Source organism: Gallinula chloropus (assembly GCF_964237585.1).
Source record: "Gallinula chloropus genome assembly, chromosome: 27".
NCBI classification, from domain to species: domain Eukaryota; kingdom Metazoa; phylum Chordata; class Aves; order Gruiformes; family Rallidae; genus Gallinula; species Gallinula chloropus.
The window spans coordinates 1,792,716-1,817,937 of NC_140112.1; the positions used below are offsets into that span (position 1 = coordinate 1,792,716).

The 25,222-nt window shown below is 51.8% G+C and overlaps 1 protein-coding gene across 5 annotated transcripts in view; it reads left to right on the forward strand.

The window, feature by feature from the left end:
- PPP1R12B (protein phosphatase 1 regulatory subunit 12B) overlaps positions 1 to 25,222 on the forward strand; it is a gene marked incomplete at its 5' end in the record, with an annotated part of 124,211 nt that overhangs the window by 73,287 nt on the left and 25,702 nt on the right. For 4 of the 5 annotated variants that reach the window (XM_084275854.1, XM_084275855.1, XM_084275856.1 and 1 more), the window contains 5 exons: positions 1,690 to 1,780; positions 2,651 to 2,824; positions 3,500 to 3,683; positions 4,230 to 4,342; positions 6,197 to 6,241. In XM_084275854.1, coding sequence (XP_084131980.1) covers positions 1,690 to 1,780; positions 2,651 to 2,824; positions 3,500 to 3,683; positions 4,230 to 4,342; positions 6,197 to 6,241 — 607 coding nt within the window. Of the gene's footprint in view, positions 1 to 1,689; positions 1,781 to 2,650; positions 2,825 to 3,499; positions 3,684 to 4,229; positions 4,343 to 6,196; positions 6,242 to 20,101; positions 20,251 to 25,222 lie in introns of those variants that run through there. The other variant, XM_084275858.1, reaches the window with a different exon arrangement.

Consider the following 25,222-nt stretch of genomic DNA (forward strand, 5'->3'; position numbering starts at 1 on the left):
AATCATCCCTCTGAGTTTTAGGAGCTTCCTGTGTTGGCGTATCCATCACCGCGAGCGTGTCTGGCTGGCTAATCAAGGGGAAGAAATGAGCTGCTCTGCGCTGCATTCACATGAGCTGTGCTGGAGGCTCTTTCTGAAGGTGACAGATTGCACCCTGGCAGTGTGGTTCAGCGGGCCCGGCCCGTGCCCAACGTCACCATCTCCCTCATAGCCACCTCCAGAGCATCATTCATCTCCTCCAAAGGCTGCAGTGCAGGCATCCCCGGCACAGCCATCGGTCCTCATACTTGTTGGACATCAGGGAAGTTCAGGGCATGGTTTATCAGGTTGAATACTTGAGAGGACTTGCATATGTGTCCCCCACCAATCTGAACAAGTGCAGGGTGCCAAGCTCCCATAATTTGGGAACACCCAAGGAACCCCCCGTTGAGTGACCCCTCTCCACTGGGTGCTGGAGCTTGGTCTGCGTCTGGCTGCATGGCCAAATCGGCGCTGAGCCCATGAGGGTGATAAAAGTTGCTGTGCTGGATGGTTTTGGAATGATCCAGATTTTCTGGCTCTTTGAGGATTTGTCATAATGCAGGAAAGTAAATAATCTAATCAAAGTCCTAATTAACGGGCTTGCTGGATCTGTTCAGGCTGTTAACTGTTGTGTGTTGGACTAGATGATGTTTCGAGGTCCCTTCCAACCCCTAACGTTCTGTGATTCTGGGAAAGGGGTCTGTTGTGGAGAACCAGGAGAAGAATCCAAGGACAGAGGAGTCTGTTCCTTGGTGGCCCTTCATCCCTCACCAGGCACATATTCTGTGAACATACCTCGATCTCAGATACTCTGATAACAGTGACAGACCTTCAAAGGAACATTTCAGGCACCTCTGTACAGTGAGACAGTGTTAGCAGTAATTCCCCATTAACCAGGCTGATGAGTCCAATTAATCTTCCCTAAGTTGGAAGCCACTCCACCAATGTGGAAATCAGGCATTCTGCCATGCATCCCTGGCTTGGTGAGAGCACTGCCCAGTTCATCCCCAGTGAATACCAGGACAGAGAGTTCACTTTATATATGTTGATGTGAGTAACTCTTGAAAACCTCCCAGGTTTAATGAAACCTGGTGGTGACCAGCTCAGTCCTTCAAGTGTGCGTTTTCCAGGGTCACTCCGGTGTGTGAAGGTCGTTTCTTTAATTCCAGAGCTTTCTTCATGGCTTTGTCTCCATAAGATGCCTGCAGTTCCACCAGTTCCTAGCAGGATGGGTTTGGGATTGATGAAGACAGCAGATTGCAGGAATATAAAGCCAGGAAGGAGGGTCTGAGGGATGTGCCAACGCAGGATTTCTGTTCTTGAGATCTTTATCTAAGCAAGAGGTGACTTGTGGGGCTTTTTTGTCTAATGATGCAATGACATGGAAAGGAGGAAATGATACACTGAGTGGCTGCACCTTGTTTAACAGCACACATGCAACACTGAAGAGTTTTCTTAAGAGTCTCCCAGGAGAACCTAAGGTGTGTATTTGTCCATCATACAGAAGTTGTCCCAAGGCAGAAGATGGTGGTCTTGGTAGATGGAGCTTCAATTATTTGTTGTGTATATGAAAGAGAATAACAACTCAGCTCTGGAGCTTGCAGGGACAGGAAGGCAGAGCTTCTGGTTTTATTTTAACCTCTTCTGCCCTCTTTTTTTTTTCCTCAGGTCGTATTTGACTCCGGTGCGGGATGAGGAGGCGGAATCCCTGAGGAAGGCACGATCCAGGCAGGCCCGGCAGACTCGCAGGTCTACACAGGTAAAGAGCAGAAACACTCACCTTTGTGTGTAGGAGGGATGTATAGAGACAGGATTTTCACAGATTCACAGAATCACAGAGGTTGGAAGGGACCTGGAGAGCTCCTGGGGTCCAACCCCCCTGCCAAAGCAGCTCCCCAGCTCATATTGCACAGGGCGGCGTCCAGACGGGGCTGGAATCTCTCCAGAGATGAGACTCCACACCCCCTGGGCAGCCTGTCCCAGGGCTCCCTCACCCTCACTGGGGAAAAGTTCTTCCCCATCTTGGTGTGGAACTCCCTGTGCTCCAACTTGCAGCTATCGGCCCTTGTCCTGTCCCCACAGACACTGAGAAGAGGCTGGTCATTTCCCCCTGTGTCCCACCCTTCAGATATTGATAACCATTGATCAGATCCCCTCTCAGTCTCTTCTCTCAAGGCTGAACAGCCCCAGCTCACTCAGCCTTTCCTCATAGGGGAGATGCTCCAGGCCTTTAATCACCTTCATAGCTCTCTGGTTTTGTTTTGTTCTGTTTTACTCGTCAGGACAAGGGGCTTGCTTACTCTCACACCACGTTGGAGAGGTTCTGGCAAAGGTTCCTCCCAACAGGGAGTACAGAGTACTCACAGCCCCCAGTGATGCACCTGTGAGGTTTCAAAGGTCTCCTTTCTGCAGTTATTCCTGCCTTTGAGTTTGTAGGTTCCACACATGTTTTTGGGTTGCTGTGAGCCTGTGATTAGGCTGATACACTGAGAAATGTGTTAAAGGCAACCGAATTCTCTTTGTTCTGTGAGCACAAAGATTGGAGCATCAGCCTGGCCAGGTATAACCTTGCTGACCTGGAAGAATTGAAATCCAATTGGATAAATGTAAAATTGTGCTTTCCTCCCAGGGTGTGACACTGACAGACCTTCAGGAGGCAGAGCGAACCTTCAGCCGGTCCCGGGCAGAGCGACAAGCTCAGGAGCAGCAAGGGGAGAAAGCCGAGAGCACCGAGCCTGCCGAGGACAACAGCAGCGAGAGGCAGGAGCCCCGGTCCCGGTGGAGCAGGAGCACAGATGAGGAGGTGATCCTCCCAGCCCCAGTTCTCCTTGTGGCAGAGTTAATGAAACCCTTTAGGATGGCTGAGATCAGGAGATCAAGATCTTTTGGGGATGTCTGGATTTCAAGGGGGGAGACTTGCTGGAGGGAAGCACCTCACCTATGTGTTCGAGGTTAGCTCTTCCTTCGTTCTCTGCTGGGAACTCCACTTCTCATCTCTTGCCAGAGAATAAAGCTGTAAATCACAGGAAGTGGAGTGAGAAGCTAATGACACAGATGTGGCCTGGATCCATCCTCGCTGTGCAGACTGGGCTGAGGGTTTGTGTTCACATTTTCCCACAGATGTTCTCTGTGTAATGGAAAGCTAGAGACCAGCTTTCTCCCCCTGCCATTGCTTCTGGGTTTTTTAATCTAAATCATTTGTTTCTATTTGATAATTAGTTTGTCCCACTACTGGCAGCAGGGACAGAGAGGTGGATCCCAGACTTCCCAGCGATGGGAAGGGGCTCTCACACCAGAGCTGTGCGGTACTTTTATTCCAGTCTGATGGAATGAAGCTGACCTGGCAGGGGAGGGGACCACTTCCAGCAACAGGGAAGAAAACACTGCACTCTAAAAGATCCCCCCCACTCCCTGAAATCCCATATCCACTAGTTCCTCTTCCTTTTCCTAACTTTTTGTCATGGTTCTGTGTTTATAGAGTGTCTATCGGCGATTAAGGTGCCCAGTGCAACCAGACAAGCCTACGACACCTGTATCTCCTTCCACATCAGCACCTCTCCTTTACACAAGTTCATACCTGACTCGAACAAACAAGTACCTAGGTCTTGACTCTGTGAATCCAGCAGACTTCAGAGGCGCAGCCACAGAGATGGACAAAAACGGTATGTACCCAGGAGACTGAAGAACAGTCAAAGCTCAAGGATTTCCATGAGTTGGAGAGCTTCCAGGGTGTACAGATAGAGAGAAGTTGACTTGTTATCTGAGAGGAGCCGTCATCTCATCAAACAAGTGTTATTTCTTTAAATGGAAATCCTCATGTAGGATCCAGCTTTTTGCTTGTAACAGAGAGGGGGAAAGGGATGTTTCCTGTTTTGCAAGTAAATGAGATCATAATCCATGGAGTGCTTAGATCTTCGAGCTGAGGGGAGTGATTCTACTGTACAGTTTGTCCTCAGAACAGGAGTAAATGGGGATGATCTGGGGGGGAGCTGATGGTTGTGGCAACCTTGCTGGGCTCTGATAAAGGGAGTGCAAGTAACCAGCTATAGGTAGGGCACTTGAGATTCCATTTCATTTGGCTTAATAACCCCTCTGTAATATAACACAAGCCAAGGTGACCTTGATCAGCTCGGAAAGTACCCCAGTACCTTAGGAAAAGCAGAGATGTGAATCACTGAAACCAAAGCAGTCTGTCTTTGCTTGGCCAGAATGTGAAGATCAGGATGCAGACGACAGATCTCTAAACAAACAATCGATCCGAGAGAGGCGGCGGCCAAAAGAGAGGCGAAGAGGCACTGGCATCATTTTCTCAACAAAAGATGTAAGTTTGAATTCCTTAGAGAAGAAAAACTCATTCAGGGAGAATTTCCTCCTGATTCTTCTTTTTTCTTGTGGAGTCTCCAACTCTGGAGATATTCCAGCCCCGTCTGGATGCTGCCCTGTGCAATATGAGCAGGGGAGCTGCTTTGGCAGGGGGTTGGACCCCAGGAGCTCTCCAGGTCCCTTCCAAACCCTCTGACTCTGTGATTCTTAATTTTAATCAGTTGATTTTCCCATTAGTCTCCAGCTATTTTAGACTGCCACTTTCAAAGGACTCACATCACTGTTCAGCTCATGTAAAACCCAAGCAGCAAGCTCTGGGAAGACTTTTCTGGAGCCATAAATGGGTGAGATCCTTGCAGATCTCTGAAACAGCCCACATGGGAGGAGATAGATTAGAAGTCTGGTTGCTTTGGAGGGAGGATGACTCGAGCCGCTGGAAGTATTTTCACATTCCTCTGAGCCCAAATTTGGCTGCACTTTAGGCCCCCTAAAAGGAAGGCAGTGAGGAATAAAACCTGTGCCTGGATCCCTGACAAGCACCAGAGCACACACAGCGCCGGCGCAGAGGAGCTGTCTGTGTTGTGGTCGTTTCTCTTAGTCCTGGGTTCAAAAGGATTTCTTCAGTCTGAGGGACTGGATAGGAACTTCTCATGGTGAGAAGCCCAGAACTGGACCCAGCACTCGAGGTGCAGCCTCCCCAGTGCCCAGTCCAGGGACACAATCCCCTCCCCAGACCTATGGCCACGCTGGGTCTGACACAAGCCAGGGTGCCATTGGCCTCCCTGGCCCCCCAGGCACCCTGCTGGCTCATGGTCAGTCACAGTCACCCAGCACCCCCAGGTCCTTCTCCGGGCACCTTTCCAGCTGCTCTGCCCCAGCCTGGAGCAGCACTGCTCAGGGTTGTTGTATCCCATGTGCAGCGCTCTGCACCTCATATTATTAAACCTCATCCTATTGGTCTCAGCCCATCAGTCCAGTGTAGAAAATTTCCCCATTTTCTAGTTCATTTCCCTACGCAGAACAGCAGCTACAACTCCAGGAAGAGCTTGAGTTCAGTACGTTGTCAGAGGTGATGCCGTCATATGTCACCGTTGCTCCACAAAATTCTGGAGATGCTACAAGGCAGCAGTGGGTTACAGAGAGGCTGTGGAAGTGCAGCCTGTCTGGGATGACTCGTCTGTCCTCCTGGAGTCTGACTGGAGTGGAGGATGCTCTCTGCAAATCAATAGCATGTTATATTACGCCATCACTTCAGATATAGCAGGACAAGGGGGAATGGATTAAAGCTAAAGGAGGGAAGGTTTAAACTGGATATTAGGGGGAAGTTTTTTACAGAGAGAGTGGTGAGGGGCTGGAACAGGCTGCCCAGAGAGGGGGTGGGTGCCCCATCCCTGGGGGTGTTCAAGGCCAGGTTGGCTGGGGCCCTGGGCAACCTTGTGTAGCTCCAGGCCTGGAGGTTGGTGTCCCTGCCTGTGGCAGGGGGTTGGAGCTCTGTGATCCTTCGGGTCCCTTCCAACCCAGACCAGCCTATGATTCTATGATTCTATGATAGGCAGTCCTCCCAAGGGCCATGTTCCCATAGTACGTTAAGGAGCGTTACTCCCGCTGACTTCAGTACCAATCAGACTGCAGGAGCCATCTCAAGAGTAACTCTGTCCCCAGTACTGTGGTCTTCTAACTGGTCACTGGGGTCCCAAACCTTATCTGATATCCAGCCTAAAGCACCTGGCCAGGCATTTCTTTCAACAGAAATGTTCTTGGCTTTAACATCAACAGCCATAGGTGATCTTCCTGTGATAAAAATTGTCATTTCCATGGCCACCTAATTGCATTGTTTGTTTTTGCATCCTAGGATGATGATGAAGTGGATGGAAACGAGGAGGTGAAGGAAACTCGGGTAAGTGAGAACATCCATCTGAACAGCTGGTGTTTCAGTCCTGAGTGTTGGTGGGAAGGAGTTGTCTGTGGCTTTCCTTGACATGAGTGGTTCGGGCTCTGTTCAGGAGCTGAGGATGAACTTGGGAGGTAGCTCTGCATAGCGAATTGCTTAGTGATTTCACATCTGAAAGATCAAGACTGGCCACACAGGTCTTGAGTTGAAAGGTTGCCTCTCAGTGAGCTGCACTGGCAGCTCTCAAACCTGGAGGGACTGCAGTAGAAGTCAGGGTGAGTGCCTTGCTGTCAGAAGCCACCACAGCTAGGGAGTGTGGCTGTCCAGTGTCCCAAGGAAGGCGTGTGACCTTGTATCTCAGAATCGCCCTGACGCTGTTATTTCAGATGGTGTGGTTTGTATTCCCAAAATCTGTGCTCTTGTCTCCTCCTGGATTTGTTTTCTTGCTGGAAATTGCCTTGGCAAGCAGCACATCAGAGATTGTTTGTTGTTCCCTGTTCTTGCAATAGCCTCATTATCCTTTGAGGCCCTTTCATTCCTTTTATAATAATTACTGAGTCCTTCCAAATTGCCTTGCTTTCTTCTGGGTCTGCCTGTCTTTGTCTGGAAAGCTCAATACATTTCCAAATTATTAAAGCCTGACATGCAAGACCTGGGGAAAACAGCAAGCTGAAGGCTGCTGAGGGGGCAGCCTGCTTGGGTGACGTTCCCTCTTTGCCAGAAAATGCTGAGTTCATGGTAGGCTTTCCACAGGCTTTGCAATTTCAGAGCGTAACTGAAGCATCATTTTACTGAGAAGTTAACTGGTTCTTTGCTGAGAACCTTCAGTCACTGTGAAACACCGCTGAGGATTCAGCCATGGTGGGGCTGGTGGTATGAAAAGAGTCCCATCAGTGCAGGTCCACCTCAGGAGCTTTGGTTTGGAGTGCAGTGTTTGATGGCTAATGGTGAAGATTAAAGGGGTGTTACATTTTGGAGAGGGTTTTCCATACTCCCAGCTCTTCTGGCTTTGACTTACACTCAACTTCCACCTTGGCTATCACATAGCAGGAGAAATTGGGAACGAATTGGGAAGAAAAGCATATTTTAAGTGACACACAATGCATAAAAGTAATGGGGAAATGTTTGGGATCACCTGAAGAGTTTTATCTCTGTGTATTTCCATTCAGTGGCCTAAGAAATGAGCCCACATGATAGGAACTTCACTGAGGGAGAGCTTTAAAGAGGATGCCCTGAGTGTCACATTGGCAGAGTAGCATTTCCCAGGCAGTAACCGTGTCACAGCAAACATCTGGTGTCACAAACACCCCCTGGCACAGTCTGTACAGCGCCGTGTAAAGCTCAGAGGTGTTAATGGAATTAACTTTTCTGCAGGAAACCTGGGGTTATGGAGGGTGACCTCAGTGAGGGTGCTTGATGGGCTCTGCTCCTCTCTCCCTGGGCTTTGATTTACAAACCATGAGTATCTTAAATTCTGCAGCTGGCTGGTGAGCCCCGTTCTGCTCTGTAAACACTGCGTGTGCTGCCTCGTTGTGCTGTTAACGGGAAATCACCAGCTCCAACGGGATACTAATAAAAACCAAAGCTCTGTCTGAGGAGGACTGACTTTCTGAGCTTCATTCCCTGAATTCTAAGGGAAGACCAATGAACTGGAAAATTCCTTATGCAAACTGAATGTCTTCATGCTGTAGCCACGTGAGAGTTACGACCCTGATTTGGGTGCGTTCCTATTTCTCACCTACATTTTGGCTTTTAGTGGCATTTTACCTTCCCCTGAGACTTCCAATCCAGCTGTTGTGATTGTGCTGTTTGCCCTTTTCTTTATTAAAACGATGGAGTTGCTAAACAAATAGTTCAGTCAGTGTTTTGTGACTTGCCAGTCGTAGGCAGGCGGTGAGTTGGGAGCCCCACGGGCCCTACCAACAGCTCCCAGATCCCACTGCCGGCTTTCCCCACGGCAGCGCAGGGAAGCAGCACAGGGAAGTGTGGGGCTGTGCAGGATGAGGACATGCCTGGGGACTGTCTTTTTAAGCTAAGGAAGGCTCAGAGTCCTCTGCTTTCTGGCCTGAGATTGCCTAATATGGTAAGGTATGTCTGCCCGGGCTGCGCTGTTTCGCTGGGATACGAGGGAAAGTTGACTGGAAAAAGGGAACAAAATAGGTGAACTTCTTGCTGGCTGATAAGAAAGTACAATCATTTAACCCAGATGTGGTGCTGCTCATCCTGTGCCACACTGCTCCAGGCCCAGGGACCCTCCTGGGCACGAAGGACACAAGTGTTTCCCCCAGGTTTTTCCCCAGAATAGTTACAGATGGGGTGGGAGGTGGGAGCCGTCTGGCCCATGCCTGAGGTACCCTGGTGGTACCCCACATCACTTGGTGACTGTAGTTCAATGGTAGAGTGTTTCATTATGTGCAAAGTGAGGTGGTGGGAGATGAGCCCTGTTTGTAAGCAAAGGGCTGTGTGTGCTGTAAGGAAAGGAGATGCCAGTCAGGCTGCAACCGGCTGGATGAAGCAGAGTCTGGAAATTGCTGCGAGAGCACGAGCCAGTTAGTGTTTGGCCTTAGAGCTTTAAATATGATGAAGACTGGTATTATCATGCCCAGAATGCCCTGGGGAAGGGGCTATAGAAACTTAAATTCATGATTTTCATGTCTGCTGAGATGATCATAGAATTATAGAGTGTGTAAGGTTGGAAGGGACCTTTAGAGGCCATCTAGTCCCAGCCCCCTGCAATGAGCAGGGACATCTTCATTAGATCAGATTGCTCAGAGCCCCATCAAGCCTGACCTTGAATATCTCCAGGGATGGGGACTCCACCACAGAATCACCAGGTTGGACAAGCCCTTCAAGATCGTGGAGTCCAACCATCCCTGTCCTTTGCTGACCCATATCCCTCAATACCTCATCTACCCTTTTTTTAAACACATCCAAGGATGGTGACACAACCCCCTCCCTGGGCAAATGGATGACTGGCCTCATGAGTTCTCCAGCCCAACACACTTGTGCCACTGCTTCTTAACCTTAGTGTTTTGAGAAGGGTGTCAGACTTGCTGTCTACTCTCCCTGTTGACAGATCATTTAACCATCATCTGGGCTGCCCAATCCCTATTTACAGCTCTGGGAAAACATACTATTGATGCCCAATGCCAGGCAATCCACGTTGGTGGTGCAGACTGCAAGCTTCAGGTTCATTCCTGTAATGCACCAAGCTGCTGAATTGAGAAGGTGTCATGTGAAGCCCATGATGGAGGTGGAGATGAGTAACACAAAACCAGCTCAAATCCCATCTGCAGGGCCCGGGAAGGTGAAGCGAAGTAGCGAGTCCTCCAGGAATGATGCACAGGGTTGTAACTATTAAGGTAACTTTACGGTTCAACTTGGTGGTTAGTAAATGACTCTGGGACTCGTTGCCCCAGGTGACTGATCTCTCTCAGTTGTCAGCAAGTACTTTCTGGTGAAGCAATGGAGCTGAGAGCAGCAGTGCATCGGATACCCACCAGATACCTCGGCTGGCTGGCGTTGCTGGGAAGCCTGTGCAGCCAGTTGGGAGTGATCCCGTTCCACACTGGGGTCCTGTCCCTTTGCCTACATGGCAGCTCTCCCACAGATGTCCCAGGATCCTTTTGCTTTCTTCCCAGAAGGAACTGAGAACAGTGAGATGGAGAGCAGGATCAGAGTGTACGCATCTCCCCATAGAATCATAGAATCCCAGGGGTTGGAAGGGACCTGGAGAGCTCCTGGGGTCCAACCCCCCTGCCAAAGCAGCTCCCCAGCTCATATTGCACAGGGCGGCGTCCAGACGGGGCTGGAATCTCTCCAGAGATGGAGACTCCACACCCCCTGGGCAGCCTGTCCCAGGGCTCCCTCACTGGGGAAAAGTTCTTCCCCATCTTGGTGTGGAACTCCCTGTGCTCCAACTTGCAGCCCCTTGTCCTGTCCCCACAGACACTGAAAAGGGGCTGCCCATTTCCCCTGCATCCCATACTGAAGATATTGATAAACTTTAACAAGGTCCCCCCTTAGTCTTCTTTTCTCCAGGCTGAACAGCCCCAGCTCCCTCAGCCTTTCCTCACAGGGGAGATGCTCCAGACCCTTCATCATCTCTGTAGCCTCCTCTGGACTCTCTCCAGGAGGTCCCTGTCTTTTTTATACCCATCTCCAGTGTGGTGTGGATACAACTCAGCCACTCTGGGACCAGTCGGGTTGGTGTGGCTGTTGGCACAGTCTCCCAAAGACAGACTAGATGTAACCCTTGCTTTATGCCTTCATCGTGTTTATAACTTTGATTTTTAAAGGTCAGCAGTCTATGTTTGTGCTTATAATGGAGCATTGTGTCAATTCTGGTTGGAAACTGTCAAACTCTATCTTTTCATGACATGCTCTAAATTAGGGAAAGGAAAAATCCTTCTTGGTGCCTAGCTGCTTATAGCAGGTTCTCTGCTCCCCTGGGAGCTGCCGCTCACATTCCACTGTCAGTCATCCAGCTGCTGTACAGAGGATGCCTCTCCTCATGTGGATGAAGTCATCCTCCAAACAGAATCTGATCCACTGGCTTACAGTCCCAGGGTACAGCCATGGGCATCTGGGTAGCCCTCAGTGGCTGTGCCTGCCTTAAGAGCACATGAATTGTGAAGGAGGAAGCAAGAGGAGATGGCTTCAGCAGGTGAACTCAAGTGTGCTGTACCCAGAGCTTGCTTGCTGGCCCTTCCCAGCAGTGTGCTGGTGCTGCTGCCCTGTGAAGCTGACAGTCCTGCTTGCCTGGCTGAGCTGTGCAGGATGGTGCAGTCCCGTGTTTAGGTAGAAAATGATTTATCTCCCAGATATTTCCAGAAGGAGCAAAAAGCAGAAGCTGCATCACCAGATGGCTATCAAGGAATTGAAAGGTAATCAGAACTTGTTTGGAAAACTGAAGTTAAATACCCTGGCAATAAAAAAATCCTTTGGAAATTACCACTGTAGGAAAAATTGATGTTCCAGTGATTCAAGGGTGGTGATGCTGTTTGTCCCCCTTGTCTTTAAAAGGTCACTTTTTGTTCTGAGTTTATATCCTCCCACATTCTTCTCTTCAGCAAAAAACCCTCAGATTTGGAAAGTTTCTGTTTTTTTTTTTACTTTGGGACGTGGAGTTTCCCTGCTCTAGAAGAAACATCATTTGGCAGAAGCTACTGCATTGTTTGGTAGGTCAAGATGGAGAATCCTTAAGCTGCAAAACTCCTTCCTGGCAGAAATTTCCCACCAGCTTTGGTTCAGTTCATACCTTGTCTTGTTTGTGTTACTCATTATAGTAGGTACTATAGCGTGTAGCTAATGCTGGGCGCTGTTCTGGGTTGGTTTTTATATCCGTGTGTGTGTGTTTGTGTATAGAATCCCAGACTGGGCTGGGTTGGAAGGAACCCCAAGGATCACAGAGCTCCAACCCCCTGCCACAGGCAGGGACACCAACCTCCACGCCTGGAGCTACACAAGGTTGCCCAGGGCCCCATCCAACCTGGCCTGGAACACCCCCAGGGATGGGGCACCCACCCCCTCTCTGGGCAGCCTGTTCCAGCCCCTCATCACTCTCTCTGCAAAGAACTTCCCCCTCATATCTCATCTAACCCTTCCCTCCTCCAGCTTCACTCCATCCCCCTTGTCCTGCCAGTCTCTGCCCTTTAACAAGCCCATTCCCCTCCTGTTCCTCTGCTCTCTTCAGGGACTGGAAGGCTGCAATGAGGTCCCCCCACAGCCTTCTCTTCTCCAGGCTGACCCAGCCCAGCTCCCTCAGCCTCTCTCCACAGGGGAGCTGCTCCAGCCCTCTGAGCATCTCCGTGGCTCCTCTGACCCCTCTCCAACAGTCCCACATCTTTCTTGTCCTGGGGCCCCAGCTCTGGACACAGGACTCCAGCTGGGGCCTCCCGAGGGCAGAGCAGAGAGGGACAATCCCCTCCCTGTCCCTGCTGCCACCCCTCTGCTGATGGAGCCCAGGATCCCATCGCCCTTCCCAGCTGCCAGAGCCACTGCTGGCTCAGGGGAAGTTTCTCATCCCCCGTGACACCCAGGTCCTTCTCAGCAGGGCTGCTTTCCAGGAGCTCTTCTCCCAGGCTGTGTATGTATCTGAGACGTGTTTGTGTGTGTGTGTGTGTGTGTGTGTTTGTGTGTGTCTGGGATGTGTGTGTGTTTGTGTGTGTGTGCTTTTCTCACTGCTCCTACATTCCATCCTCAGGAGGGAACACAACCTGCTACCCTACAGTCTGCTGCTGTGGGAGGGGAGCCAGCAGCAGCCCCCAGGCACAGACAGCAATGCACTGAAGTTACAGCTCTGGCTGGCCACTGAATGTTGGTTTGTGTCAGCTCATTGCTTCCACACAGGAGCTAAGAGAAAAGTTTTAGAGCCATGGAGTGGCTGGGGCTGTGGGAATGCAGAATGGGAGGGTTTAGATAAGGAGCAGAAGGTACAACAACTCTATTGTGAATGTCCTGAGATTTCTGTTCCTCTGTGTCATAGTCTGGAAAGTCCCTTAGCTTGAAATAGCTGGGTTTTACCCCTGGCTCTTGTACTCCCATTTGCTTTCTCAGTTTCCCTGCCATAGCCTGGTAACAGCTTTGCAAATTTAGGCTCCATTCCTCCTTGGTAACCCCATATTTGTGCTGCTCCATCCCTTGCCAGAACCTGGGTGGGGAGAGGGAACCCCTCAGCCAACCACTTTGGCAGATGCTGTGTTCTGAATGGCTGTATCCTGACTGGGAGGGACTGGAAGAAGCCACTTGATTTTTGGCACAAGTGGGCAGTGGGAAGCGTCTCTCTGGATTTTATTGTGCTGCTGGTTTTGGGATGTACCACGGTGTTGAGCTTGGGAGAAAAGACAGAGCTGGGTTTTGGGTGGGCAAGAAGCACATTATCCTCAGAGATCCATCTTCCTGCTGCTGTGTAGGCAGGAGGATTATGGCACGAAACTGAGGGGTGCTGAAGTTGCTCCAGGCCTTTTGGGTTGTAACCGTGGTGGAGTCAGATCCGTGGTCTGGTGTTGGCACAGCAGAGACTGGCACATCTGTCTCCTCTAACCAGAGTCTGTCCCTGCAGCGCTGCTGTATCCCTGCAGTTACTGCTGCCACTGCCCTTCCCTTCTGTAACCTCTCACTGTCACCCCTTCTGGAGATGATGCACTTCAGATAATTGAATCCCTCTCCCTCTTCTGCAAACTTGTCAGCATCTGAAGGTAGGGAGATCCCCTGAGATGCTGATGAAACACCACCAACCAACCCCATCTTCCAGGGGACAGGAGATGGGACAAGGGGCAATGGGCTCAAGCTGCCCCAGGGCAGGGTCAGAGCAGATGGGAGGGGAAAGTTCTTCCCTGGCAGAGTTGTCAGGGCCTGGCACAGGCTGCCCAGGGAGGGGGCTGAGTCCCCACCCCTGGGGGTGTTTAACAGGTGGGTAGATGAGGTGCTGAGGGATCTGGGTCAGCACAGGACAGGGATGGTTGGACTGGAGGATCTCAAAGGGCTTTTCCAACCTGCTGATTCTGTGAAAGATTCTCTGTGAAAGAGTAATGTGTGATTCTGTGATCTTGTCCCATAACAAATGCTGGATTTGAGTATCCAAGGTGCCTTGTCCATCTTCCAGGACCCCCATCCTCCTCCACAGAACTGCTGGAGTAGTTTTCTCTTGGATCCGTAGTAAACTTGACACAGGTACCGAAATGATGTCTCTGTGCAGAGCATGGTGCTTTTTAAGCTCTCCTCACTGCTGCTTGCTATTTTCTCTAGAAGAAAGCAAAGAGAAATGAATTCTGAAGGTTGGTATTTACAGTGTGCTGTTCTCAGCCCCCACTAAATGATCTCCTTCTGCTTAGTGCAGTCCAGGTGTGCCTGACGGGTGGAGCCTCCAGCCTTTTGTGAGAAATCCAGTGATGGGAGTAAGAAGCAGGGGGAAGGATGATGTTCTACATACAGTTACAGACTGTTGTCTGCTCTCGGGGTGTGTTTGAGGGGAGAGGAAGATCCTTTCCTTCTGCTTCCTAACCGTGAGACATGCTGCCAGGTCTGCTCTTGGGAATCCTGCTCGGAGCGCTGCCTGTTCACTTCGACGGGTTGGATTCCATTTATGGCAAAGTGCTGCAGTGCCTTCACGTCACGTTTACACACAGCTTACTGCCTGCCCAATAATTCCTTTCCTACAGCCCTTCAGCCTTCTGTTACCAAACAGAACCATTACTGCCTTTTTCAGCTCTAAATAAACCCGGGGAAGCTATAATTGAACCTGTTCAAGCTTGCAGATCATTTTAAAGAGATTTATTTACAGGGTTTTTAAGTGGGTTTTATATAGCACGTATTTTCAATCAACTTTTTATTATCCAAAATAACGGTGGGTTGGGCATTGAGGAAAGCTGTTCAGCCTTGAGAGGAAAACAAAACAGACAGGGATCTCCTAGAGAGAGCACAGCAGAGGGATACAGGGGTGATTAAAGGCCTGGAGCATCTCCCCTAGGAGGAAAGGCTGAGTGAGCTGGGGCTGTTCAGCCTGAAGAAAAGAAGCCTGAGAGGGGATCTGATCAATGGTTATCAATAGCTGAAGTGTGAGACAGAGGGGGAAATGGCCAGCCTCTTCTCAGTGTCTGTGGGGACAGGACAAGGGGCGATGGCCTCAAGCTGGAGCACAGGACTTTCTGCACCAATCTGGGGAAGAACTTCTTCCCAGTGACAGAGCCCTGGGACAGGCTGCCCAGGGGGTGTGGAGTCTCCATCTCTGGAGAGATTCCAGCCCTGTCTGGATGCTGACCTGTGTGACCTGTCCTAGGGAGCTGCTTTGGCAGGGGGGTTGGACCTGATGAGCTCTGGGGGTCCCATCCTGGGATGTATTAAACCTTTCCCAGGGTATGAATGTTTTTACAAAGGGAGGTACAGTGCTCCTACACTGAGGATTTCCAGTTCGTGTGCCCATCCAGTAGCACACCAGCAATAGGGAATCCAGCCCTGCCTCTGCTCTCCATACCCCATGTCAGTCGTTCAGTAGTTATCGGGGTTTTCATGTTTAAACTGAATTACTCTGGATGTTTTGCAGAGCTACTTCAGACCCAGCAGAATCATTTTATGGATGTGTAGTGGCTTTACAGCCTGGCTCTTGGAAACAACTGCCAGGACACTTTATTCTTCCCTGTTTCTCCAGAGAAGCATCATGACTATAATCAGAGCTTCACAACTGCTTTAAGGGTTCCATACAATCTGAATTGCAGATCCTGGTGTTTCCCCAGGTGGGAACGTGACTCCACAGGCGCTGAACGTGCTGTGCTCTCCTCCAGCAGGTGGGAGATGTGCAAGTGAGGGGTGGCAGGTGATGTTCCTGGGTAGGAGACAGCCAGGTGCTGGCTGGGGAAGGGGGTGCCAGCAGGGCTGGGGTATGTCAGCAGCTCAGAACAGGGAGCAAAACGGTCTCAGCAAAAGGAGACCACAAGGTGTGGTGCCTCTGCATCCTGCTGCTCATCCAGCTGGGTTATACTTCTCATCCTGTGTCCCTGTGGTACAGCCCACCTTGTTCTTCCACTGCTTGGCCCAGTAAAGGCTTTGCCACTGGTGAGAAAACACAGCTGGTTAGTCCCAGTGTTCCTAACTCCAGCTGTTCCCTAGTGCAGAGGCCAGCTGCCAAGGAAGGCTCACCCATGCCATCAGACCCTCCTGCTCTCCAGATCTCAAAGGTTTGTGCCAAGGTGCCTGTCCTCAGGTTGTATGTGGAAGACTGTTGGTCATCCAAGGACAAGGCAGCTCCGTGCTCCGCAGGATTGGGGGCTGGTGAGCAGGGATAGTCGCTGGCTGTGTTTAATTTTGGGGCTGTACACGATGTGGAGAGCATGGTGGGTTCAGGTCTTCGGCTCAAGCCCTCCATCAGCTGAGCTCTGTGTAGCTAGAGATGCCAGCGTGCCTGTCCAGCACCTGCCTGCGCTGGGGAGATAGGGAGGGAGCTTTGGCTGCCAGCAAAAGAAGTCAGCTGGATGGGAAGTGATGTGCAAGAGAGTGTGGTAAACCTGGTGTGGGAAATGACAGCTCTGACTTTGAGGACATAGTTTTGGGATCATTTGTTCCAAAAATACCAAGTGCTCTCCCTCATCCTTCAAGTTTTATTATAATTCTGCTCTCCCAGGAGGGCTTCTCCTCTCCTTCGCTGCGCTGCTGGAGAACATGCCGTGGGCTCCTATCACCGGTGAGCATCTCTCTGCAGCTCTGGCTTTAATTCCCAGCCTTCTTTCCCAGTTTTGCCTGCTGCAGGCTGGGAAGTGGCAGTGCTGCTTAAATGTATTTTATCAGTGTCACAGTCTGCAGGGAAAGATTTTCAACACAGGGAAAAAAGAAGAGTGACATTTTCCCCTCAAATATTTAGCTCAGGGCTTCATCCCTCTGCTCTGCCCTGGTCAGGCCCCACCTGGAGTGTTGTGTCCAGTGCTGGGCTCCCTGGGATCAAACAGACAGGGATCTCCTGGAGAGAGTCCAGAGGAGGGATATGGAGGTGATGAAGGGCCTGGAGCATCTCCCCTGTGAGGAAAGGCTGAGTGAGCTGGGACTGCTCAGACTGGAGAGACTGAGAGGCGATCTGATCAATGTTTAGCAATATCTCAAGTGTGGGACACAGCAGGACATGGGCAGCCTCTTCTCAGTGTCTGTGGGGACAGGACAAGGGGTTATGGCCTCAAGCTGGAGAACAGGAAGTTCCACACCAACATGGGGAAGAACTTCTTCCCAGTGAGGGTGAGGGAGCCCTGGGACAGGCTGCCCAGGGGGTGTGGAGTCTCCTTCTCTGGAGAGATTCCAGCTGCGTCTGGATGCCGACCTGTGGCACCTATCCTAGGGACACTGCTTTGGCAGGGGGGTTGGACCCCAGGAGCTCTCCAGGTCCCTTCCAACCCCTGTGGTTCTGTGATCCCCTTTCTGGTACATCATTTGCTTGGATAGGGATCTTCCTGCATAATTAATTTAAAAACCTGCATGAAGTTACAGCCTGGGCAGCTTGGGGGGCAGTTTGTGCTCAGTGCTGGTAGAAGATGGGTTTCTGCAAGTCCTCCTGCTGCCTGAGTAGATACTCCTGAGCAGACAAGTGGCTCCCCAGCCATGGTCACAGCAGGCTGCCACTTGTACAGAGCCATGTCCTTAACAGACAGACACAGCTCCCAGCCAGGACCTTGGCTGTTACAAACATCAGTACAACAGTGCTGCTAAGGAAGAGTCGGGTTTCGGACTCACATGGGGGCAGAGCTGGGAAGGGACCGGTAGGTTGGGTGCCTGGGTTGGAGGAGTGACAGACCCGGTACGTTTTGCTTTATTGCATCTCATCTGATAAGGGCAGTAATTAAACCTGGTGCCACCCCTTCTCCTTCAAATGAGCTCTTATCCAGCAAGATTTGGTCAATCTGGGAAGCATCTGCACTGGATGAGTAACTAACTTTGAATCGGTGGGGAATAGAAGGCTCAGGTTTTGGTTTGGTTTGAGGCTGGGGCTGTGAGTTTTTTACCAAAATGATGGTTTTGGAGCTTTCCTGCCCCTCCCCAGCAGAAACGTGACCGTGGCAATGGTTCCCTTGGGACTGGATGGGAGGGGAAGCTAACCCTGCAATTTAGGGCTGTTTAACTCCACCTTGGTGACTCAGCTGGGCTGTGTCAGCCCTGTAACTGTGGTTGAGACACTGGTCCGTTGGTGGCCATGCGGGTTAGCCCAGTTCCAGTTCCTCCTCCTGTTTTGAAACCCCAGAGACTCGTGTGAAAGGACAAATCCTGTAGCATTTAAAGTGTCTGAATTACCTCCTTAGCCCTGTACAGCAGAGGGGCTCCAGCCTGCCTGGAGAGCTGGATGTCAGGGTCAAGGGCAGTAGATGGAGGATGGAAAGCTCCAGGTTCTGCTGCGGTCTCTCTGGAGCAGCAGGGTGCCTGTCACCACCACCTTCTATGTCTGGACCTGACCTCCATGCCTTTAAAAGGGAGTACAGAAGCATTGCCAAGCAGAATTAGACCCTTCCACACTCTTTTTCTTTCCCCTTCCTGCAGTCAGGGAATAGTGAACCCCCCTCCTTCCTCATCAGGAGGGATCAAGTAGAAACCTGATCTCAGCGTGACTTTCCTAGAGAAGGAGGATCCAGCAGCCCCTCTGTGCTCACCCAGCGATGCTGCCTTGCCCCTAAGCAGTGAAGATGCTGGGTGGCAGAGAGCTGGGTGCTGCTGCTCTGCCCAGCACCTTCCATCTCCGCGTGTCAGTAACGTTACGTGGTCGTCCCGCAGCGAACAGGAAAGGGGCAGATACCCAAGTGTGGCTACGCTCTTAAACTGTGTAGTACAGCTACTCCTGGGTGCTTGCTGGGAGGTGTTTGTGATGGGCAGGCTGTGGGGCGGGAGCAGAGCCCGTGCTGCACCCAGGGTAACTCCAGCCACCGCTCCCATGGGTCAGCACCTGCTTTGGGTGGGTACAAATGAATCTGGGTGAGGACACATTCCTTAGTGGTGCTGGTCCAGTAACACCACCTTACTGGAGCTGGCCCAGCGCGGACACCTGGGCTGGTGCCTTTCCAGCAAGGGAAAATGTGGATTTGCAGCCTTAGGCTTGCAGGACTGCACTGAGTGAGAGCTGTGGCATCGGCGCACCCACCCTGTGTTCGAGTGTGTTTCTCAGATGGGTGTCTGGGATGGGACACTGGGGACATGGGGGACACCCCCCTGCCTTCACAGCGAGCCACCCAGACTGTCCTGAGTTCAGCTTGGACATGGCAGAGCAGCGGGGGGCTGGTTTGTGCAGCAGCAGCAGCACAGCTCAGCAAGGAGCCAGCTGGAAACTTCTTGAGAGGTACAAGCTCTCCCCAGCCTTCCTCCTTTCCTCCAAGCTCCTCTCCCCTCCTCCTCCTCAATCCCAAACGAGTCAGAAGGAGGGTACACAACAACTTCTCACAGTTCTGAGCAGCCTGTCCTCCTGTTAGGGGTACAGACCGTGTCCTTCAGAACATCCCAGCCACACAACTTGTGCTGGCATTTAAGCTTTGCAAAGCACCATGGGTTCCCCTCCCACCCCCACTCGCAGCCCCCCAGGCCTCAGGAGCTGGGAAGTTCTTTCCTTTTCTTTTCTTTCCCCCCTCCTCTTTCTCTTTCTTTCCCCCCTTTTTTCCCCTACAAGTGGCAGCCCAAATCCCAAGCTGAAAGCGAATCGCTGCTCCTGGCCGCCCTCCAGCATTCCTGGCGGAGCGAGTCAGGATCTGGAATGTCAGGAGGCAGCGGGAGGGGAACGAAGGAGAAGCCCAAGCGTGGGCAACGTAGCGGCGCCGGGAGGAGGAGGAGGAGGAGAAGGAGGAGGAGGACGGAACAAAACACAACTTCATCTGGACTGCCCCTTTCCAAACCAGTGTTTGTTCCTGATTTATGCTCTTGCTTCTCACTTGGAGCATGCAGCTCTGCACAGCCACGGCGCAGAGCTCGCGGCGGCGCTCCGGACTGAGACAGGGCTCAGTGGTTTCTTTACTTCTTCCCTTTTTTTGTGGCAAAACCTTCGTGTCTGGCTAAACCCAGGGGGCTTTCTAGCTCGCTCTCTTGAGCCAGGAGTTTTTGCCTCTTGAAGTTTCGGGAGAAATCGGTTCAGCCCCTGTGCACACGCTCCAGGAGAGGGGAAATGTCCTTTTGTGGAGAAGTCGGGACGGGGCTCGGCCGGTGAGGCTGGCACAGAGCAGCGCCCGGCGCTGGAGCGCAGCGAATCCTTGACACTTTTCTACTTGGACAAGAAACATTGTGGAGCCTCAGCTCTCCCTGCAGCAGATTAATGCCTAAAATTACACACCCTAAACAGCAGGGTTTAATTACCAGAGCTGTGAAAAGTTTAATTAGTTTGTTCTGACCTTGGAAGAAGGACCTGCCCGGCGCCGTAGAGCAACAGGAGAGCAAGACTCGCTCCAAGACGCGCGGTTCAAGAGGCCATGTCGTCCTTGTACACCAGGAGCAAGGATTACACTCGCAGCAGGAAGGCTCAGTCAGACTCTCCCCCGTCCTCTCCTTCCCCGATCGCAAAGACACTCAGAGTAAGCTGCTTTTTCCTTTCTGTGTTTCATGGAGACCTACTGGGCACGTGCCCCGGGCAGAGCCCATGGTGGTGGTTCATTGTCTTGCCCTCAGAGCCCCGTGGTGGTGGTTTGTTTTGGCAAGAGGATGGTTTAAATACAACTTGGGAAGGTGCCTGTGCAGCAACGGGCTTTGAGCAAGGTGCTGGAGCGCCGGCACGCTGTGCACTGGTGGCTGTAGGGAGTTACTGATGGCACTTATCCCCTGCCCTGCTTGTCCCAGAAACGCTGCTCTGCAGGCAGACAATGGCAGGAAGAAAACCTCACCAATGAAATGAGACAAAACCTGGCCAGCTTGTTAAACTGTGCTGTGTGTGCTGCTGGTGGGACGAGGTTTGCTTGTTGGCTTCCACCCTCAGGGCTGTGCTTGACCCGTGGTGTAATTTAATAATCCCAACAACAAAAGCGCAGAAAACCACCTGTAGCAGGAGGCAAGTCAAGCTGGTCCTCCCCAAACCCTGGTGTCCCCGTGCCCCAGGTACTGGGAAGTTGGGAACATTTCATAATGTCCTTACTGATACCTCCTGAGCCATGGGCAGGGCTGTCACCAAACCTGCCTGCTCCATGTCATGGTATGGGCATTCTCCATCCAGAATTGTTATCATGCCAGAGTCAAAGCCTGGAGGAATTAGTTTTTGCAAGGCAGGCTAATTTTAGATGGAAGCATTAAATTGATCTGAGCGCTGGTGTTTGCTCAAACCAGCTATGCATTGTCTGCTCCTCCTGAAGTGACAGAGCCTGGGCTGGGAAAAGCACTGCCCCAGATATGTAAAAGGGGTTTGAACCCGCTGCTGTGGTGTGGGTGGGAGCAGTCCCTGCCCTCCATCTGGGACTTCAGCCTCTATGGCTTCCAGGGCTGCTGATTGTCCCCTGGCTGGGGCTGTTTAAGCCAGGAGCCCGGCCAGGTCTGTGCTTCCTTCTGTCTGCAGCCAGAGCACCTCTGGGGAGTCTTTAGACAACGTGAAGCTCTCCCCGTGTGCTCAGGAGGCTTCGCTGTGTCGGTTTGTACAGCTGGGCTCACCTTGCCCCGTGAGAGGCCGTGGTATTGATCACCAAACATGCTCTTAGTCGGATATTTATGCTGAAACCTTTTCCAGAACCTGAGTTTTTACAGATCAGTCGTGTTCTGCATCCACAGACTGCCTCCATCCCCCCTCATGCATATCAACAAGCGACAAACATCTCGCAGGAGCTGCTTACTTTTGGGCAGGGAGAAACCAAATGAGGGTCAGTAAAAGCAAGTGTAGAGTCTGGCATCTGGGAAGAAATAACCACTTGAATCAGTACAGGCTGGGGGATGAGCTGCTGGAGAAGGACTTGGGGGTCCTGGTGGGTGACAGGTTGGCCATGAGCCAGCAGTGTGCCCTGGGGCTGAGAGAGACAATGGGATCCTGGGGGGATCAAGAGGAGTGTGGCCAGCAGGTCACTGGAGGGGATCCTCCCCCTCTGCTCTGCCCTGGTCGGGCCCCACCTGTGTGGGATGCAGGGGGAAATGGCCAGCCCCTTTTCAGCTTTGCACCGAGCTGTTTTACTTTGAGGTTTTTCTTCCTAAAAAGACAGTACTCTGGAGCTGCATGGGTGCAGTAGGGCAATAACCCACGGTGTCAAAACTATTGCACGGGATCAAGCAAATAAACAGCAGGACAGACAGGATGAGGCTGGAAACAAGGGCTGGATTTTCTTATTTTTATCTTTCTTTAATCCTGTTTATGCTGGGCAGGTGTTTTCTTTGTAGGAAATACCCTGCAGTTTGTGTTTGGGCTCAGCCAGCTGTTCACTGCAGCACTACGCAGCCCTTGTGTTTCTCCATGGGGTATTGGTTGGGCAGGAAGATGAAGACTAAGGAGAATGTCCCTTTTTGCTGTAAAAAAGACCATCAAAGCATAAACCCCCAGTCAGCATCCGCATGTGCTGTTGGTTCAGCAGCACCTGCATCCCCCTGGCTGGTACTCGCTCCTTGAGACACTTCTTGTTCTGGCCAAGAGGGAAAAGCCTCTGAGGTTTTGTCTGTGGGGACAGGACAGGGGGTGATGACCTCAAGCTGGAGCACAGGAAGTTCTGCACCAATATGGGGAAGAACTTCTTCCTGGTGAGGGTGAGGGAGCCCTGGGACAGGCTGCCCAGGGGGTTTGGAGTCTCCTTCTTTGGAGATATTCCAGCCCCATCTGGACCTGTGTGGTCTGTCCTAGGGAGCTGCTTTGGCAGGGGGGCTGGACCCGATGGGCTTGGGGTCCCTTCCAACCCCTGTGATTCTGTGAATCTGTGATTTTAGACCACTCCTGCATTAAGCCACCCTCACTGCTTGCTGCTTGAGTTTTCCAGCTGCATCTTTGTCAGTAAGGACTTGGCAATAAAGATTTAAGTCCTCTCCATGGTCTGAACTGCGGGGTTTTATCATAGAATCACAGACTGGTCTGGAAGGGACCCCCAGAGCTCATTGGGTCCAACCCCCTGCCCCAGGCAGGGCCACCAACCTCCAGGCCTGGAGCTACACAAGGTTGCCCAGGGCCCCATCCAACCTGGCCCTGAACACCCCCAGGGATGGGGCACCCACCCCCTCTCTGGGCAGCCTGTTTTATCCTGTCTTTCAGGCTCTGAAGGAGCCACTCAGTGGAACATGGGATGCAAGAGCATCCCCTCATTACAAGCCATACACTTTCCTCCCCTCACTCCATAGTGACACTGGAGTAACAAAGCAACTGCAGCGATTGCCACAGCAGCAAACCCAGTGGTTCCTGGTGTGGACGTGTAAATGTCACGTAAATGTCAGCTGCTGGAGCTGCTGAGGCTCAGCCTGCAAATAAACCATCGTGGTTTGGATATTCATACTTAAATTTGGGGGATAAAACCAAACCTGACTTCTCTGAACCAGCGAGAGGTGTCCAGGGGTGCTGAGAATTTGGTGGGAATGCCCTTGGATTCACAGAGTTTTGTCTAGGAATGAGCCTGAGGATCAGTTTTCACTCCCTGAGTGCTTTTACACTTTAATCCTGTTTCAGGCATTGATGGTAACTGGTTTATTCTCAGGTTAGTTGAGACCTTCCTGAGTCATTTGGCTTGCTGGGGTGCTGCTGTGAGCGTGTTGGAGAATAGTGTTAGACCAGTGGGATGAGGTTTAACAAGGCCAAGGGCAGAGTGCTGCACATGGGACAGAACAACCCCCTGCAGCACTACAGGCTGGGGGAGACTGGCTGGAAAGGTGCCTGGAGAAGGACCTGGGGGTGCTGGGTGACTGCGACTGACCATGAGCCAGCAGGGTGCCCTGGGGACCAGGGAGGCCAGTGGCACCCTGGCTTGTGTCAGACCCAGCGTGGCCATAGGTCTGGGGAGGGGATTGTACCCCTGGACTGGGCACTGGGGAGGCTGCACCTCGAGTGCTGGGTCCAGTTCTGGGCTCCTCACCATCAGAAGGACATGGAGGAGCGAGTCCAAAGAAGGGCAACCAGGCTGGGGAAGGGGCTGGAGGGCAAATCCTCTGAGGAGCGGCTGAGGGAGCTGGGGGTGTTGAGCCTGGAGAAGAGGAGGCTGAGGGGAGACCTTCTCACCCCTCCCCTGCCCTGCCAGGAGGGTGCAGAGAGGTGGGCGATGGTCTCTTCAGCCAGGGGGCAGGAGATGGGACAAGGGGCAATGGGCTCAAGCTGCCCCAGGGCAGGGTCAGAGCAGATGGGAGGGAAAAGTTCTTCCCTGGCAGAGTTGTCAGGGCCTGGCACAGGCTGCCCAGGGAGGGGGCTGAGTCCCCACCCCTGGGGGTGTTTAACAGGCGGGTAGATGAGGTGCTGAGGGATCTGGTTTAGCATGGGATGCGATCAGTTGGACTTGATGATCTTAAAGGTCTTTTCCAACCTGGGGATTCTGTGATTCTGTGAAAATGTTTCTCCAGGAAACCTTCTCTTCCTGGGTTTCCATTTAGTAGCTCGAACTTGTTCCAGTTGTGATAGAAACGATGCTGCGTCAATTGAAAGGGAGTCAAACAACTTGTCTCATGACATTTGCTATCTGCTTTCTGGATTGCTGGCTGGGTGCAAAGTATTTGCAGAACCCATTGTCTCCCTTCCCATTAGCCCACAAAAAATGTGGGCTACCAAAACCTGAACTTTAAAGCAATTAACCTTAGGCTGTTCCTCAGCACCCGGGTTTGTTTATTGCTGGTGATTTCTCAAGCTTCACGTCCCTTCAGTGGGAATGAGTACAAAATCCTCCTGGTTTCTGTTTGTTTGCTGGGTTTTGAGTTTTCTCTGGTAAACATCCATTCCTGGAAGTGCATCAGGAGCTGCTTGTCGTTCTGAGGACACCAGCCGTTGGATGCTCCTGCTGTGACTCAGTTGCTGGACGATGCTCCTGCCGCTGGGTGCATCTGGGTGTCCAAATGAAATGGGTCAGTGCACATGCTGTGACCCATGGGCTTAGTGGCTTGTGTCCCAGCAGCACAGTGGAACACTGGCACAGGGTGCCCAGAGAAGCTGTGGCTGCTCCTGGATCCCTGGCAGGGTTCAAGACCAGGTTGGATGGGGCTTTAGGCACCCTGGGCTAGGGGAGGGTGTCCCTGCCCATGGCAGGGGCTTGGAACAAGATGATCTCTAAGGTCCCTTCCAACCCAAACCATTCTGTGACTCTGTGAACTTTCTTCAGCTCTCCTCCCTCCCAAGGAGCTGAGTGAATTGGCACAGCCAAAGCCACAGCATGGAGCCTGTTAACTCTGGAAAGGTCCAAGTGCTCATGGACCATCAGAAGGAAGTACACGATGTAATGCTGCCACCTCATTTAAAAACTCCCAGTCTGACCTTGTACAGCCTGGTCAGTCATTTGTGCCTTTGAAGAAGCCAGTCAAGCACCACTGGTGATGGCTCAGCTTTTGAACCCATTGCCTGTCGCCAGGAGAGGAGGCCAGAAGGTCAGAGGGCAACTTGAGGCTGCACCAGACCAGAGAATCAGT